Source organism: Seriola aureovittata, chromosome 7, assembly GCF_021018895.1.
Source record: "Seriola aureovittata isolate HTS-2021-v1 ecotype China chromosome 7, ASM2101889v1, whole genome shotgun sequence".
Lineage (NCBI taxonomy): Eukaryota > Metazoa > Chordata > Actinopteri > Carangiformes > Carangidae > Seriola > Seriola aureovittata.
In genome coordinates this window covers 12,958,084-12,976,784 of record NC_079370.1, presented here as the reverse complement: position 1 = coordinate 12,976,784, position 18,701 = coordinate 12,958,084, and the positions used below count along the sequence as shown (strand labels likewise).

Below are 18,701 nucleotides of genomic sequence, written 5' to 3'. Positions count from 1 at the left end.
AATAATACAGTAAAACAAGGGTGAATAGAAGGACAATGAAATGAGACAATAAAAATAACAGTAGATGATAAAATATATACATGAAAATAAAAACAGAAACCAGTAAGAATAATAAAATATGAGAGAATTAATTGAAAGCCAAATTAAATAGGTTTTCAGTTGTGGTTTAGAAATGAGCCTGCATCTCTTCCAGCTCTTGGTCAAGTATTCAATAGTTTAGGAGCATTACCTTTTGTAAAATATTACACTTCATTAAGCAAATTACCTCTCGGAAAAAAAACATTACAATCATACAATGTATCATTATTTCTCTTTCAAACACAAAATGTCAGCATTAAATACATATTTTCCAGTCATTTTCCCTCCTGTTTGTGTCTTGTAGCGTACACATTCAGTTGCATATTGTAGAACTCCTTAACCAAGTTAATCTGAATCCCAACAGGCTTATGTGAACACAATAATGATGCGATTGTGACCATAAACAGGAACGCTGTCCTCTTGTAACAACACATCAGCCGTGGTGTTTCCAGCTCTGGTTGATGCTTATCACATCAAAAACAATTCTGCACCAAGAGATACGAGGGCAAAACAGCAACTGAGGCACTCGGTCATGGTCGCTGCAGGTTCAGTGAATGTCATGTTAACATGTGTGATGCTTCTCTCATGGAACAGCTGATGCAAACATTAGCAGCTCTGTTCCCTACAGGGCTTGTACAGGATGGGTAGTCTTGCTTTGCCCATACAGCACCTAATGTATCCCAGCTCTGCACACTAAGGACGCCGTGCAGTTAAAAAGATATATACTGGATAAGGGTGTCACACAAATTAGAAATGTATGTAAATGAGCAAATTAAGTAAACTAGTAATATATGGACCTTTTTTCACAGGACTATAAATTTGACACGGCAGAAAGCACAGTTGTAATTAATAATACGTATGATTTAAGTGCTCTAAGACGACATACCACTGAGTCAGTATGCACACTTTGGTGAACGTAAAAGGGAAGAAGCTGTTATTGATGTTATTAGTTAAACCTGTGGTTTTTCTGTTATGACAAGTCAAGCTGTAATCAGACTGGCAACGTGTATTAAGGTCGGGTGCTGGACACACACAGGCCTTGTGATCAGTTCTGACAGCACAGAGATAATAACCATCATGTGCTTAACCAGCTCCTGGAGGTGGTACTGACTAACTCATTCAGGTTCACACCTGTATAAACCTCAGGCTTATATAACAGACATTACCTCTAATTCCAGAGAAGCTCAGCCCTGCAGCCAAAACAAAGACTTGATCCACCTGTGTCATCTTTGTTCTTTTATTCTTTTTTCTTGCTTTTTATTGCTATATGCAATATTTAAATATGAACGTGTTTCTGTAAAATCATAATCAACCTGCTAGGATGTTTTCTGCCGATTACACGTTGTTCATGTAAGTCACATTTTCTATGTTTGACTGTACTGTGCTGGGGGACAGTGTGTCCATGGATTTCCCGCACAATCCTTAAATGATCAGGACACTAGCTTGATGTGATTGATTTGATTACATGACTGATTCAATGGTGAATTCTTCAAATTCATTTTACTGGAGTAGAACTGGGGTGTGTGATATTGCACTTGACTTCCTCCACCTGTGATTACCTGTGTCACTGAAGCACTGACCTTACAAAGAACGAGTGGGCAGGCGAACTTCACTTTAAACTTAATTGATGAAAAGAAAGTCAGTAATGTCTGACTCCATCTGTTAAAGGGAAACGTACAATGTAATTAGGAAACTGTGTATCCTGAAATGTGGCAGAAACAAACTATGCAATAAAACATCTGATTAACATTCTGTAAATATAACAAAGTGAATACATGTAGATCAATTCAACTTGATACTTTTATTGTTTCTATATTGAAAAGCAATAGAAAAAAGATCAAATTTGTGAATTAGTTACAGTGTGAAAATTTTCCAGTCAACAATTACAGTATATACCAGCAGCTTTAATTCAACATATTTATACTCAACTGTCTAAATCTAAATCATATGTACCAGTTTCCAGTTTTGCTGGAAAGAGAAAGAGAAACATTACATTGCAACAAAATGTAATACAATTATAATTTCAACTGATTGTTCAAAGTGTTTACAAAGTCAGCTTAAGACTCAAAAAAAAAAAAAAAATCTACAAATGTTAAATACAAACACTTTACAAAAAAAAAACATTCTGATAAGAATAACAAGTCAAAAAATTTTGCAGCAATTTTAAGGCATCGTAATGAAATGAGAGTATATATGTTTCATTGACTTAAGATAAGAGAATGCATAGACATTGTGCAGCCTCAACAAATAAACGTTAAGTTTCTACCACACAGAGAAGATATTTGGCCACTATTTTGCTTTAAAAGTGGAAAATCACTTTAAGACTTGACAAAGGAAAGCTGAAATTAGTCTCAACCTGTAGAGTAAAGAGAGGTTTCTGTCACATTTGTGCTATTTATTACTAGTTTGGAAGCAGAATTTGTGTCCCTGCCCAAGAAAATCCATTTGAGTCGCTATTAGTGTCATATTTTGTCAAATTTGATCACTCAGAATCCCGACACTTTGTACCGTGTGACACTGAAGACTGGAAAGTGGAGTAAACTTCAGGCACAGGACAGACATATTCCATATTGAAAAATATACACAAATATATATTTTGTTTTCAATAAACAAAATTCAGATTTCATTCAGTAAAGAATCATTTGTCATATCTAAACCATTAAATCTGGTTACTCATTAACTTTCAGAAAAACAACATAAGCGTTTAATCGTTGTATTGCAGTTTTCAATCACTTGTGGCTATCATAATGTACTCAGTGTCAGCTTTCAGTCCATTCTACCTACCTTTTGTGCATGCTACAGAATTTGTGAGTTCAGTCAGCTGACAGCTGTGCTACAGAGAAAACTACAACATATAAACTGTCAACACCAGGAAATGATGAAAGTATTGTTTATAATTCAGTCAAAGCTTGACATAGTACCATAAGTGCTTGACTCAAGAATCTTAACCTTAAATTGGTCTGAGATGTAATGGTGGTGGTGGTGTACTATGCGCATGAAATGGAGTTATTACAACTGTACCGTGGAGAACATCTGTTTACACTGTAGACTGAATTGAATTCCCTGAAATGAAGAGGATGTTTTGCTTCCTTCCATTCACTCGTGTGGAAAATCATCTCCCTACTAACCTCTACAATATGTAAATTTACCTCCTAGATCCTTGTATCCTTCCCTCATTGTCTGTAGTGCTACGCTTGTTTTTAACTTGGCAGTGCGATATTTCCACGCCCTGGTCCTGTCCCGAAAGTTCGGCTTCAACAGGAGCTGGTCTGGAGGTTGCTCTCAGTGAGGATGGAGGTGATTGTGGACGGGTCATAAAGGCTGTCGTCATCATCCGAGCTGAGGGCTGATGAATCCAAAGCTGGGCGCATTGCTGCCTGAGTTTTCCTCCTGTAACACATCATTATCACACCATCATCATTATAATGATTACTGTCATTTTTAGCAACTGAAACGCAGTTTTGCCTTTATCAGTTGCTTTATCCGTAGGTTTTAGCGCTGGCAGGTGATCAGAACGTTCCCTCTGCTGGTAATATAAAGGAACAACATGCATTTCCTTGCTAAGAGTGAGAGCATGACTGGAATTCAATTTCCCCTGTGGTGCATGAGTAATGTGCCGTTTTAGTTAAATGAAATAGCTTTTCACATGTGGCTGATTGCTCATATGTTTTACACACATCACATTGTGAAATTCTGCACCCCAGGGAGACTGGGTGAATCTCCACCAGGTGTCTGTAATTGTGTGTAACAGCTGAAGAACCTGAGTTCACTAGTAATTGCATCATTCGCATTTCAGATTAATTCATTCTGTGACATAAGAAGGCGGAGATGCTGTCTCTCTCTTACTCACTCACACACCCACATGCACGTGGGCACACACACACACTGCTGTGATAATCAGGCTACCAGGAAGTGTCTTGCGCAATCATTACCAAAAGCTCACAGCAAGTAACAAACTGGATGAGAAGCACAAAAAAAAAAAAAAAAAAAAAAAACAGAGACAAAGAAAAACACTTACTTGAGCTCAGCTTCCAGAGCTGTGACTCTGGTCTGCAAGGCCTCTTTGAGCTCCACCTGTTCCTCCATGTCTCTCTGAGCTTTTCTTCTGAGTCCATCTATTCTTTCCAGCTCTGTCTCTCCTTCATCCACCTGCCTCTTCAGGGCCTTCACCCTCAGAGCAAGCTGCAACATAGGTTAAAGTGTAGTTTCACTGATTACCGTGTGATTAAATTCATCATACTGACATACAGTAGACGGTGAATGTCTATACCTGGTCTCTCTGTTCGGTTTGTGTGTGTCTCTCCTCATCCAGCGTCATATTGAGGTCCTTAAGTTTCCTCTCAAGACGACGTTGAGACGCCAACACAGAGTTCTTCTCCCTTTTCATATATAAGAGCATTAACATGTTCATGAGTAACACTCTCCTCATCTCAACTGCTGCCACGATGCCCTTAAGGAAAAATATTGCCATCTCATTGCCCCCATTAAGCTGCAAAGTAGTAACATGTGGAAGTCTGGTTTTGTATGTACATAACTGTATTAATATGAAGTAGAATATCTTAGTTTCAAACATTTCAAGCAGAACAGTCAAATCACACCAAACTTGACGTTACAGCCAAAAACGTGGCTTCTGTCATTTAGATTTAGCATAAGCTGTTAACAAAATATAATAAAAAACATCCTCCACCAGAGACAAACTGGGTCCCTAACCCTAACCCTGGGTCTGTTCAAAACATTTCTATATATTTTCAAAGATATTCAAAAAAGGGCAAAACATTGTGATCCAGAATGAAAATCTATCAGAGTGGAGTAAGTTTTCTTTCTGTTGCACTGTACCTTTCCTCAATTCGTAGATGTTCTTCAAGCTCTTGGATCTTGTTCTCCAGCTGGGAGACTCCTGCTGAGGAGCGAGACTGGCCCTCCATGTCAGCCACACGACTCCTCAGCTCCTTCAGCTGCCGGGACAGACACAGACAAACAGAAGTGGAGAGTCAGGGGAAGGTGAGTGTGTTAAGACTTTCACCAAAATGCTGTATTTCATAAAGTGAAGTGAAAATACAGTGAGTGCAGGGAGTGGAAAGTGTATTTGGGCAGACTGGGGACATCAGTTTACTGCTGTTCACAAATGTCAGCAAACACGGATGTGACGTATGTGCACATACATGTCTCTCCATGGCGTTCTTGTCCAGCTCCAGGTCCTGTTTGGAGGACCTCTCCTGCATGAGCTCAGAGCGGAGCTGATCAATCTGGTCTCTGCTCCTGGCCACCCGGTCTGTCAGCATCTCCACACTGCTTTTCTCCTCCTCCAGCTCCAACTCCATCCGCTTCAGCTTGTCCTGACAGAGACGAGACAAGATCAACTTTCATTAGTTGCCCAGAAGGGAGACTAGATGGTGTCTACACATAAACAGGTCAAACAACTCATCTTTAACACAGTATATTTCAATGTTTTTCCTTTCAAACATATTGCCTTATAAAGGTTGTGTTACCTGTTTATCATCTTGACCATGATGCTTTCTGCTTCTTCAACATGCCTCTGAGGCACTACCAATTTAAATATGCACATATTTGAAATCAATCATCATCTTGGGAATATAAATTGGAGAGAATTATCAAAATATCGACTCTGACAAATCATGACTTCCCAACTTTTGATAAAGACTTTTGCCAAATTGGTAGAGCATATGTGCAGGACACAAGTCTACATGCTAATCTATTGACATTAGACGTCTGACTTACAGATGGAGGTATCTCTTTCTCAGATTAACTCGAAGGCAACTGGACTTGTATTTGTCTGTGGAAGACGTTTCGCCTCATATCCAAGCGGCTTCATCAGTTCTTATGTATTGGTCTCTCTAGTCCGCACTAGTCAGACTAGTGCGGACTAGAGAGACCAATACATAAGAACTGATGAAGCCGCTTGGATAAGAACTTGCACAGACAGATGGAGGTATAATACTTGCATAAATGTGTCCATAAACCTGTATAGACTGTTATACTAACAATGTATGCAGAGCAGAACTATTAACAGCTGGGATGTCTGTAGTCATGGTTTATTCTCCCAAACCAGAAGGCGAGCAGACGCACGTATCCTACCTCCAGGATACGAATCTCCCGGGTTTTCTCGTTGTGGTTGTTTTTGCTGGCCTCTATCTCTCCCTCAAGGTGGCGCAGTCTGTTGGTGAGGAGCTCTTTATCCAGCTGGTGGTTGTCTCTCTCCTCGCATACAAGCAGAAGCTCCTTCTTGTGCCGTGACATCTAGTTAGATTTACCATAATATTAGAAACAGACACATGCCACACTGGATGTTCATCATAGAGTAAAATATGTGTGCAGCTTTGCATGAATCAGTTTTGCATGAACACAATCAGTCAAGCATGCACTATGAATATTATGTGTCAAAACTATTTGATACATTCAGACCAGACCTGCTTTTCATAATAAAAACAAAAACCAGGCCAAACAAGAGAGAAAAACATGCACACAAACACTTAAACCACAAACACACACTTCTTCCTCCAGTCTCCTTAGATTTATGTGGCTTCTATCCAGCTCCGTCTGAGCGTCGTTTCCATGACGTTGCACCTCCTGCATTTCCTTGCGTGCTCTCTCTCTCTGCTCCTCCAGCTGAATCCTGAGAGCCTGTGCCTCCTCTCTTGAGGACATGGTCAGAGACTCATACTGACAGGGAGGGAGAGGGGACAAAACACAAAACAAAGTGGATGAATATTTTGTGCTGTGTCCTCTAATGAGCATTTGGATGCTCTGGGCTGCACAGGCATCTCATCATTTGCAAAAGGTATAAGAGGGATCTCTCTTTTTTTACCTCTTTGTTGAGTTTCTCTAGAGCTCTCTCCTGCTGTCGTTTGGTCTCTTCCAGCTGGTTGACGGTCTGTTTGAGCGTCTCCTTGTCTTTCTCTGTATCCTCCAGGCGCAGGCTGAGTTCACGGTTATCTTGGCTCAGTCTGGAGGCTTTTCTCTTGGCCTCATCTAGCTCAGATCTCAGGCCTCTCACCTCAGAGTGTAGGACGAGCTCTGCCTCTGAGCTCTCTGTGGCGTTGGTCTGCAGCTGAGCCTGAGGAAACCACAAGAGGATGTCCAATTATGCTTAACTGTGTCTGCTGCTATCTAACACACTAAGCTGAAGAGTGTCGTTTGTGAGGATGCAATATTACCTCTAACCGTGAGAGTTTCTCTCTCAGACGTGTGTTGACCTCTTGCTGCTCCTGCTGGGAATCTTGGAGCGATTTCATGTCCAGCTGAGCTCTAGTGAGATGTGTTTTACTGGCCTCGAGTTCCTCTTCAGCCAGTGAGAGTTTCTCTTTGAGCTGATTAGCTTCACTACATGCCTCACCAAGATTCTGCTCCAGCTCTGAGATTGTGGCTGGGTCTGGGAGCTGTAGGCAGGAAGACAAAGGTAGGATTTAGACTAAAAATACAAGATCAGTCTAAGCAACTAGTCCTACCTATCTACCAGATACACATCACCACTCTTTATTGAGATTAAACTAACCCGTTTGTTTTTCTCTTGAGCCTTGGAAATGTCATCCTTGGCCCTCTGTAATTGGTCCTTTAGCCTGTCAATCTCATACTTCAATTCTGCCTCTTGGCTCTGGTGAGATTTTTTTATGGAGATGACCTCCATGACCTTCCTGTCAAAGTCTGTCCTGTGCTTTTCCACCTCAGACTTTGCCTTCTGCAGATCAGCATTGCATCGCTGAAGTTCCTGAAACAGAAACATGAACAATTTGATGGTGAAATGTTTTTTTATTCACCTGTGCATCAGTTATCGTGTAAAGCAGTGTGTGTGTGTGTGTGTGTGTGTGTGTGTGTGTTTACTGCACCTGGTTGAGAGTGTGCGTGTGGCCGGGGTCTGGTATCTGTTGTTTCATGGTGCTCACTTTTTCCTGGAGCTCCTTCAGTTCCTCCTCAAACTCCTCTTTTTCCAGACGAGCTTGCAGGAGTCTGAAAAATGTGAACATACAATTGATGTAAACCCACTGTACCAATCAAGTATTACTGCTTAATTAGCTGATCAGTAGCTGTTGGGTTGTATAGGTCAATCATGACGAGTGAGTGTAATTTATTTTGATGTCAATGAGCAAAGTATGTCATTATTTAATCTTTAGGCAACAGGAAATAAATCAGCATTCCCTGTTACCACATAACAATCAGACACATTCACAGACAACAAGTCTACAATATGTTTTGCTAAACACAGACAAAAAATACAAGACCATCAACACCTCTCCCTGTATCTTTATTGTTCCTGCTTGTACACAGTGTTCACAGTAACTGAATTGTCTGTATGGACAAATATGGTCCATATTCCCATTTGGGACTCATGTATTAGGGAGTTCATTATCTATATTTGAACTTGGATCAAATAAACACTGTGGACATTTCTGAATTAGGGCTGTAAGTATGGATGGCCTTGACACTACAGTGACAAGTGTTAGCACAGCTAGCCACATCTACAGCTCTGCATATCTAAACACAAATGCTGTTCAATTAGTGACTCTCACGGTGTTTCAGGGCTGCTGGGTGGCTCTCTAACAGAGAGAGGGAGAAACATTGACCAGGTAGAATGAAAGAGAAGAGATGGACACACATTAGTAGTACAGCAAGTGCAAAATGAAATGATGTAAAGAGGGTGACAAGATCCATGTCCACGTAAATACTGGAAACCCGAAAGCCAGGTAAGTAACGATGAATTCAATTTCTGATCAGTATGTTGTGTTTAAATGTCTATAGACCCACTCTTGTTTAGTTGTTCGAAGTTCATCTCTGGTGGCATGAAACTGCTCCATCCAGTGGCTGCTCTCGTCTCTACACTCCTCCAACTGCTGCTGCAGAGAGCGAACTGATGCATTGACACGTAGCCGCTCTGATTCGATCCCTGCGTGAGACTAAAACAGGAGACAGAAGATTGAGAGCATAATGTTTTGTATTCCCGCCATGTAAGCAGCATACTCTACAGTGTAGATAGACCACTCCATGGAGAAGTCATTTGCATTATCTTGATTGAAGAGGTCAAGTTTAAAATGCAGAGACTCCTGTGTACTCAGAGAGGTTGTTCACATGGAATCATGAAATCTGTTTATATCTCTATGTACATAACAAGTAACTGTAAATGGGGGTCTTATAAATATAACTGGAATGGAAACTGCAGTGGATTTTTTCTCAATATTACAACAATAAAGTGAGTGCAGATTCCAAAGCACAGTGCAGCATGAAATTAAATTATAATGGGAAAATAATTTTTTTTCAAATCTAAACAGATGAATCTGTCTGCGTGCTATTGTGCACTCCTGTTTTCATTTTGTTACTGTGATTTGAAAGAGCTGGACTTGTGCATCACATACAGCCTACGGATCACCAGCAATACCCTGATCCTGAGCACGATTACATCCTTGTGAAGGAATACCAACAGCCAAGAGGAGCAATATAACGTAACTGTGAAATAGTATGTGTGCAGAAGACTTGATCTCAACAGCACATGTGTATCCTGTTGAAGTAGCCTTGACATAGACATAGATGCTCTACAAGCTGACTCTTGTAAATCACTATCAATAAGAAAATCTACTGAAAGCCAAATTACAAATGTTGTCATCGGAGAGGCTGAAACCTAAAAGCACGTGTAAACGTTTTTTCTGTTGAATATACAGAGAGTCTGTTGTTGAGGGACAAGTATTTTGACCAACTTGTCTCCAACTTGAAAGCATTTTCGTCATTTTTCAAACGTAAGTGATGCGAGTGTGACAGTACGCACCTGAGACACCTGCTCCATGCTGCTGCGGAGCTTCTCCATGTCAGCACTGTACTGCTCTCTGAGTGCCTCTATCTCTTTGTCATGTGTGGCCACCTCTTCCTTCAGCGCTCCTTTCAGAGCCGTCAGCTCCCTCTCTCTCTGTCTCAACGTCTCCTCCAGCTTGTGTTTCAGCTGGCTGACCTCCATCAGCTGTGCCTGACAAGACATCAGGTCCTGCAGACACAGGAAATGTACAGTATTAACTTGATACCTCTGGGCTCTCGGCATAATGATATTTAATGAAAGTTAATCTTGCTTTTGACTGCAAAAGCCTTTTCAACTATTCAACCTGTAAATATGTTGCAATTAATATGTAGTCTTGAGAAGCAGTTAAGTCTCATGTCCTTTTATTTTTTTAAATCCAGTATTGAGTTGAGACTGTTTCTCCCTGTATATCTGTGTGGGCGTTTTGTGAGATCACGTTTCCATGTTACCGTCTTGTTGCCGTTTTCTCTTCTCACTTCATCCTGAAGCTCAGCCAGCTGGTCCTCCATCTCTCTGACCCGTGCCTCAGCGTTCTCCCTATCCATACGCAGCTGAGTCAGCCTGCGAGGAAAAGAGGGCATACACATTACTCAATGATTCTTTGGATTCAAATGACATACTTGTTTGGCTTTGTGAATAAGATACAGTAACTGCTTGTTCATGACAGTGTGTGCTTGAAAACAAAGTGGGGCTGTCATCCCCCCTCCTACTCCTGACCACAGATACTCAAATAAACAATGGTGCCATGCCCCTTCCCGCTTTCCTGTGTGTGTGTGTGTGTGTGTGTGCGTGCGTGCGTGCTGCTGTGCACTCACTCTGATTGTGTTTCATTTAATTCTATCTTCTTCCGGTCCAGCATCTCCCGGAGTTGCAGATTTTCATCCAGACAGGACTCCAGCTCAGCTTTCAGGGCAGGATCAGAATTGCTAACAGAGCCCTACATATGAGCAGACATGATGAATAAATGAGAGCGGTGAAACATAAGACATCAGGTAGCTCTGCTGGCATAAACAATGAGCTTTGACGAAATGCTAAAGCGGCCTTGCATTTGCCCACCGATCAATATGCATGAGGGATTAAGCTCTTAGGAGCTATTAGAGATTAAGACCTACCCAAGTTCCTTTAGACTACATATGATGAGTCATTATTGAAGTTAGATTATTGTGTGTGTGCACCTCTGACCGGGCCAGAGAGCTTTAAGGATTAATCAGAGGATTAATCTCAAGCACACTCCAAGGAACCCCCAGCCCTCCTGGTTTAGATTAGTAAAAATGACATAAAAACTCAGAGGACACTCTGAGGGACTATTTCCTTCACTTGATAGTCAGTGCTCTCATTTTGAGGAGACTTGGATGAGTATTTATGTGTGCCTTTCCATGTAATCAGAGCTGAGTTAAAGTGGCAAATTCCTCTCTGAATGTTAACATCCTCCAATCAGCCAGCTTGAATTTACGGAGGCATGGTAGGTCTTTCAAGGCACCAAAACACTAAAGTAACAACCCAAAACTTAACCAGCCATTCTCTACATGTCTTTCCCACCCCTACCTTAAACTGGGCTTCGTAAAAATGACATAACCCTAATAACTAACGTGGGTTTTGAAGCTTCAATTGGAAGAAGAAAGGAGGAAAAAGTGCTATTCTACATTCTGGGCACACATCGAATATTCACTGCATTTAAAGCAAAACAAAGTGCGCTTGATCTATAAAACTGTGCCTTATCCACTACAGAAAAGAATAGAGAAGGAAACATTTCAGCACTGCTAATAAAAATTTAAGAAGTAGAACGGTTTCATTCCTGCTTTGCTTACCCTTCTTTCCTCTTGCAGGGCAGTTTGTAGTTCAGCCATCTTTCTCTCAAGCTCCCTCTTTTCTCTCATCCACTCTTCCCTCGGCCCTTCTTTGGACTGAAAAAAGTATACATATACTGTATGTAAGCAGTTTGGCCATACTATTTCTTTATCTGACATATGAACCAGTGCAAGGGGCAACAAGCCCTCCACAGAACCAGATGTGTTCAAAAAGGGACAAACCTTTATATTCTGAATCTTCTGGCAGATGAGCTTGACTTTGTGCATAGTGACAACATCACTCTCGTTAGTTCTAGAGGCGGGTCAAAAAGGCAGAAGATAACTGTTTAACATTGATGTAGTAATTTATTAGCTTTTCATTGTGACACCTATTTTAAAGTAACAGGAGGATTAAGATGACATGGAGGTCCGTACCCTTGTCTCAGGATGTTGTAAATAGTCTGCATGGCCTGCTCCTCCTCAATGCACATCTCTGCACTCTGACCCTGGTCCAGCAAAAGGTCAGGGGTCACCTTAAGACATAGATCAGAAAACTACTCTTGCAATTTTGCATGCTGTGTGGTGTTTGCAGCCCTCTGAAAATCAGCTTTAATTCCCAAACAGAGAAGATTTCATTCTTACTTGTGCCTCTGTCAGACTGGCCTGCGGTGTCGCCACTGGAGCATGTCTCCCTTGTGAAGACCACTGATTAGTGGAGTGTCCTGGAAATGTGTTGAGAGCGTCCTGGCTGCGTCCCAAGCTGCTGTGAGTTGAGGACGGAGGTGAGGTGTAGGGGTTGGAGGTGAGGACAGGAGATGTAACTCTGGGATCTTGTTGTGGAGGAGGAAGGCCTCTCTGCTGGCCCCCAGTGTTGCCACCATCAAACCTGTTTACTAGTCTGTTGACAGCACTCTGTCTCTGATTAGAGTGAAACTCATTTGTTTGTTGAGGACGGTCAGGGTAGGGCTGAGTGCCCCGCACTGACCCAAGTGACCCGTTGAGCCCTGCCTGATATGAACCATCCCACATATTCCTTTCCATGTCCCCCTCTCTACCACTGCCACGCCGAGGCTGCTCTCTCTCCCCTCTGACTCCTAATCCTCCATCCAGGTTCCCATAACTACCAGACTTCCCATCCCCCGGTGGCCGAGACAGCTGAAAATCCTCATTGTCTGCATCCCTGTCCAGTAGTGACCCATGGGACTGGGCCCGGCGAAGTGCCCCTCCCTGCCCTCCTCTGCTTCCTCCTACTACATCTACCCCCTGTGGTCCTGGCTCTGCCTTCTCTCTCCCCCGGGGAAGGCTACTGTAGCCAGACGGGTACTGGGTCTTGAGCTGGACTCCATACGAGTCTCCTTTCTCTCCATCCTTCAGGACCACATACGGCTGGCCAGCGATACCCTGCACCCTGACCGCCACACCGTACTTAGAGGTGGTCTGGGTCTTGGGCTTGGGCTTGGGCTGGGACCCCGGCTGCCCACCACCAGTTTCGCAGAGGTCATTGATGAAGCGGATCTGGACACCGTAGTCCACTGGGGTCTTCTGACCTGAGGATGGCGTGCTCATGCTGGTAATAGAGAAGAGATCAGGGTAAAAAGTAAATAAAGGAAGCAAGGACAGGGGGAGAGCACATGCTGCATGAGACTACCAGGCTACATTTTTTAGTCCTTTAGTCCTAAATGTAAACTTTATGTGCTTTGTCTTGTTGCATTATATTTCATTCATTTGGCAGTCAATATCAGTATCAACCTCAAAAACCCAGATTCAGGGATGCAGATGAGGAGAGAGAAAAAAACAATCAATAGCCAGGCTAAAAAGAAAAACCTCTTCCCTCAAGTGAGAAAATCAAATAGAGAATTACCTAGACACTCATTTGCAAGCAACTCTGAAACGTCACAATCTTGCTAGACAAAGACACAGCCTTGCTTTGAACAATACGGCGAAACAGATTTGTAAGCAGTGACACTTAGTTTCTGGCTCTCAGCTGCTTGTGTGGACTTTGTACTCAGTGCACTCCATTAGTCATTAACCTGAGAGCACACACCCAGATATCTCTCTCTCCCCTTGTAGGGACCGACTAAGCCTTTCCCAACTTTTGGAAGCTTCCCAGCCAGATACCAGAACTAATTCCCCCAACAAAACTTTGGCGGCTTGATTACAAATAGGTACCACAGGAACTAGTCAAGACCTTTTCATTCTTTCACTCTGTAATTTCTTTACTTATTCGTTTTTCTTCACTCCCTAATCCTCCCGTTTTCTATACTCTGATAACACTGGATGAGTAATTCCAAAACTATTCCTCTTCCACTGCAACTGATCACACCTACATCAAATTTTAGCCATAAGTCACTGCCAACCTGATTTAACACTATCAGTACCATAAAGTATTGAACTTTCCTGGTATTACATCGACTGACTGATCATGCCCAACCCCTTATGTCATTACAACGGTATGTTTAATTAAGCTCATTTTAAACCTATTACAACATTCCTCCTGACCTCTCCGCTCTGCACCTTTCACTTCCTCTCAACAGCTTCCCTAGGTGAGAGACAGAAAGTGGGTTGGGAGATAGAAAGGGAGGGTGAGGTGAGAGAGAGGGAGAGAGAGAGAGAAAAAAAGGCAGCTTTTCTTCTCTTATCAGTGCCTTGTGTGATAAAATCCAAAGTCGAGCTGTTCCTGTGAACAACCCTCCCCCTCATACACAGGAAGGGCTGACTACAGAAGTAACCTTCAAATAGATAACTCCATACATTATTGAACACGTTTACATTTCCATACAGATTTTGGAAGCTGTATGGCACTGTCAGCCACTCTGAGAAAGAGCAAAATAAGACACGGTGAGCAAAGTGAGCCAAGAAGTATGGCACTGTACGCCTTCCTCACTGTGAAAGTGAACCCTAACATGTAAAACAACTGTAGAGCAGGAATAGGTCAAGGTAAATGACTGGTCAGGTAGTGAATGGAGCAACGTCATTTGAGATGTCATGAATGACCTTTGAAGGAATCTGTGTGCTTGTGGTGGGTTAGCATCATCCGCAGACAGACCTGCACATCAGACGTGCACAGTTAAGTCAGTTTTTTTTCCACCCTTTGGGAACCACGGAGGAAGCACCATGTCACAAAACGTTTGTGAAGTCATGCGTGAAGTCTGCAGCCCAGTGCCTTTACATCAAGGTCAAGCAAACATGTCATGCACTGATGATTGTGGGACAGACAGGCCATACGAGGGACCTAGAAAACAATGATTTAATGTGAAATGCACATCTGATCTAGGTTGATCTGTAGAGTCTGAGCTATGAGTGGGTTGGATTAATTTACAGAAAGGCAACTGTAAAGCAGAAAAAAATCAGATCATCTGCATTGCTTAATCAGTTTAATATTTTTCATGTCACAGAGGAAGAGCGCATTGCCAGCTCGTCAAGGGGGAGTGGGGGACCCATCCTATTGTCCAGCTGATGTGGGGCGGAAAACGAGGGCAGCAATTCTGAGAATGCCAAAACTATTCCCATCCTCTTTCATTCACTGCCTTACATTGTCTTTGATTATAACAAGTTTGTTTAGACACTGACATTGTTTGTTGTCTACATAAACCCCCCTTTTAGGTTCCTCCAGAAACCTAATTTCTTTCCATACCTCTCTAAAATGAACTTCCTTGTCCATAGTGAAAGCAGGATATCAAGCAGGTCAGTCACTTTTTTAAAACATGACAGTTTCCTCATTTAAAACAAACACTGTATGATTCCTATCCTTAAGAGTTGAAAAATAGTCGATTACTCAATTTTTCATTCAACAGAAGATTAATCAGCATCTATTTTAAAGATTCATTATTTTAATCTTTTTTCAAGCCCAAATGCTGAACATTTTCATTCATAGTAAACTGATTGTCTTTGGGTTTGTCAAACCAAAAAGTGATATGAAGACGTCATTGTAGGCTTTACTTTTTGCAATGTCTTAACATTTTATAGACCAAATAATTGAGTGAATAATGCAAAGATTAATCAATAATGAAAACAAAAAAACTTAGTTGATAGGTTGCAGCTCTGGTATTCTTTTAGCAGGCTCTCGTTTTCCCAGTTAGGAGTATATCTGGTGTTTTTGGATTCCCTTGCCAGTCATGTTACCCCGCAGTTACGCTGATGGGCCTCCGCCTCTGGCCTCAAATTGAATTCTTGCACAATAAATTGAATTGGAGCTACTTCCCTGTTAAGATCCAAGATGGAATGGAAAATATAATTAGGAGATTAGCGGGTGTGGAGCGAAATGAAACAACAGCAATGTGTGGAGTCATGAAAGTGCCTCTGCTGACTCACAGAGTCATTGTGGTTCATATGATCCGATCAACTCTGGCTTGGCCTAAAACTGATACAGGCAGAGATAGCAACAAAGGCTGAAGGTTTTCTGAGTCATTCCTTATTCTAAAAGAGTAAAACATGCTGGATGACAACTAAACTAGGCCTGAAAATGTTCTGTGTGCCGCTATATAATATAACAAGTGTATCCATCCTACATGCTGATTTGTATCTACTAAAAGTATATTTAACATTTACTGCGTTTTTACAATCTATTAACAATGTGGATATTGCCAATGTCCAATTATTTTATTCTGTCATTAATTTGTTTATTATGTTTTAATCTTTAAAATGTCAGAAAGGTTTTCACTAGTTTCCCATGCTAACATCTTGCATCAGCTGAGGATGACTAAGTGAGTTGAAGTTGAAAGTGCTGGAAAAAGCTAGTACAGTTTTTATGTAAACCCGCTGTTTTCAAGGTCAATAATGAAGTTCCATTGGTCATATTCAATTTAAAAGAGACAAAAACAGCAAATCCTCACATTTGAGAATTTTGATAATCAATAAATTGTGTTAGACATTTTCTAAGTGAAAATGCCAAAGATTTTTATGTTCCTAGCTTCTCAAATCTGAGGATTTGATGCTTTTCTTTGTCATAAATGAACTGAATATCTTTGGGTTTTGGACTGTTGGTCAGACAAAACAAGACAGATGAAGGTGTTACACCTTAGTCTCTGAGAAATTATAACAGGTTTTCACTGTTTTCAGGCATTTTATGGAGAAACTGATTAATTGAAAAAAAGACAACAATTGGTAGATTAATTGATCATGAATGTAATCTTTAGTTGCAGCACTAGATGCCTGACATATTGATAAATCGATTTACTATTTCAGCCATAGTTAACAGCATCCCATAAAGCCAATATGGCCTTTAACTCGTTAAACAGCAGTTTGCCCCTTTTCTGCCAGGTGAATCATTAAGTTTTACAGGCACAGAAGATAGACATGTGAGGATGTAAGATGGACAAAACAGTAGCTCACTACCTCTCTGTCTTTAAAGGACAGGCAGCCACTCACTCAGTCCTCAGGGTATTCTCCCTCTCCATTACATTCTTGACATAAACCCAGGCCCTCATCCTCTCTACAGCGGTCAATCTCGCTTTCCAAACTTGCCACTGCTCCTCTTTCACACTCAAACAAACAGCCATTTATTCCTCTTTTCAAATCCAAAGAAGTTCATTGGCATAACAAAAGAGAGACTTCAGTGTTACCAAATAGTACACAAATGACACCATATTAGGAGCACATAAATACGCCCCTCCCTTCACTCACATTCCAGACACTTGTTTCTCTCTGTCCTTCTCACTTACACAGGCTGAGTGTGTGTGTGAGAAAGAGAGAGGGGGAGAGGGAGAGAGAGATTGAATTATGGGTTTTTTATCTGCACACTTGAGTGTTTGCACCTGTAAGATTGGACTAACCTTTATCATTGAGAATAACTACCACCAGACTGCATTTTCTTCCATGTTTACTGTCTGAAAACGAAACCATGCTGGTGGTGATGCAGGTTCAACACTATAATTATTGCAATTCATGACACAATCCACAAACCCTCCATTATCCACTTCCAAACTATAACCTGCAGTAATTCTTACCTGTGTCATCAGTTTCATATGACTCAAGCTAATCTTGAAAAACATCTTTATACTTACAGAACAGCTCTTCAAAATATCTTTCTAGTGAATGCATGCCAAGCTGTTTTATTATTGAGATGCATAGATTCAAGGCCAATGATCTGAAATATGGTTACATTTGGAGTTACTGTGTCAGAGATGTTTATCAGTGCACAGTTTTTCCAGTGACAAATCCCCCTGGTAGCACAGGGTAGAGACAGAACAAATGCACAGAATTCATACCTGTCTTGGAGAGAAACTGCTTTTCAGTATGAATTAATTTGGCATTTAAGTGTGTATTTTGCTAGCAGAAATGTGTAGCCAACCTGAAATGACTGATAACTTTAACAGAAACCTCTAGCACATATTTCTCATCGCATAACAGGCAAATCCAAGTATCCTGAAGTAACGCCGGGAGCACTGGTCCCTGTCTTTCTCTCGACCCATCAAACTAACGTTAGCAACCAAGCTAAACTGGCAACCAGAGAAACCTCACAGTGTCACAATAGTAGTAAAAATGACTACACAACTATCTTAAATAAATGTATAAGCGCCACCGAACACCAGAAAAGCCTTTACAAAGCGAATAACTGACTGTCTGACAGGTCGTGTCTGTCTGGTTTGGCTGTCTGGCTGAGTGAAGTCCAAAACCAACCGTAAAGTTACCTCTTTCTCTCAAGTTATCCCTCCGCTCCTCTTTGACACTTCGCCTCCCCTGTTTCGATGATAATTCAAATGTTTTCACAGACATCCATAAAAGTCCACACAGAAAAGCGGGAGAGAAAAACAATTCATCCGCAAATTAGCACAGCAACAAGTTCATTATGCGGCGACTGCAACCTGTTACCTTTTGTCGACGATGTAAACGTCCCGCCCAGCTTCGCCGGAGGGAGCGCTCTGATTGGACCAGAGCGCTGACATGGGCGGAACTATAGATATCGGCTACGTTTGCTATTGGTGAGATCTCTACGTCAGTTGGTCATTGTGCTGAACCAATTTAAGGCCTTTGGGATTATTGGGGGAAAAAAGAGAAACCCGTGTTTTCACTCCAGTTGAACAAAAACTACCGGCATGATA

General features: G+C 41.6%; 1 protein-coding gene across 3 annotated transcripts; it reads right to left on the bottom strand.

The window, feature by feature from the left end:
• Positions 1-1,860: 1,860 nt before the first annotated feature.
• LOC130172501 (cingulin) lies at positions 1,861-18,458 on the bottom strand. 3 transcript variants are annotated; one of them, XM_056381277.1, is made up of 21 exons: positions 18,291-18,458; positions 12,304-13,228; positions 12,097-12,194; positions 11,905-11,974; positions 11,683-11,778; positions 10,690-10,811; positions 10,324-10,435; positions 9,851-10,063; positions 8,839-8,987; positions 8,604-8,630; positions 7,923-8,043; positions 7,592-7,804; positions 7,254-7,475; positions 6,905-7,153; positions 6,589-6,759; positions 6,175-6,336; positions 5,241-5,414; positions 4,915-5,033; positions 4,349-4,457; positions 4,097-4,260; positions 1,861-3,468 (listed from the first exon to the last, which is right to left on the bottom strand). In XM_056381277.1, exons 2-21 carry the CDS (start codon positions 13,225-13,227, stop codon positions 3,333-3,335), a joined length of 3,651 nt encoding a protein of 1,216 aa, XP_056237252.1. In that variant the 5' UTR covers position 13,228; positions 18,291-18,458; the 3' UTR covers positions 1,861-3,332. The 3 variants fall into 3 exon arrangements, with proteins under 3 accessions (XP_056237252.1, XP_056237254.1, XP_056237253.1); XM_056381279.1 differs by having other exon boundaries at positions 12,097-12,167; XM_056381278.1 differs by lacking the exon at positions 8,604-8,630.
• Positions 18,459-18,701: the final 243 nt, after the last annotated feature.

Coding starts and splice junctions, on each gene's coding strand:
- LOC130172501 (XM_056381277.1), bottom strand. CDS start 13,227: ATGAGCACGCCATCCTCAGGTCAGAAGACCCCAGTGGACTACGGTGTC. Junction 7,154..7,253: donor AGAAACTCTCACGGTTAGAG/GTAATATTGCAT, acceptor TGGTTTCCTCAG/GCTCAGCTGCAGACCAACGC. Junction 4,261..4,348: donor AAACCGAACAGAGAGACCAG/GTATAGACATTC, acceptor CCTATGTTGCAG/CTTGCTCTGAGGGTGAAGGC.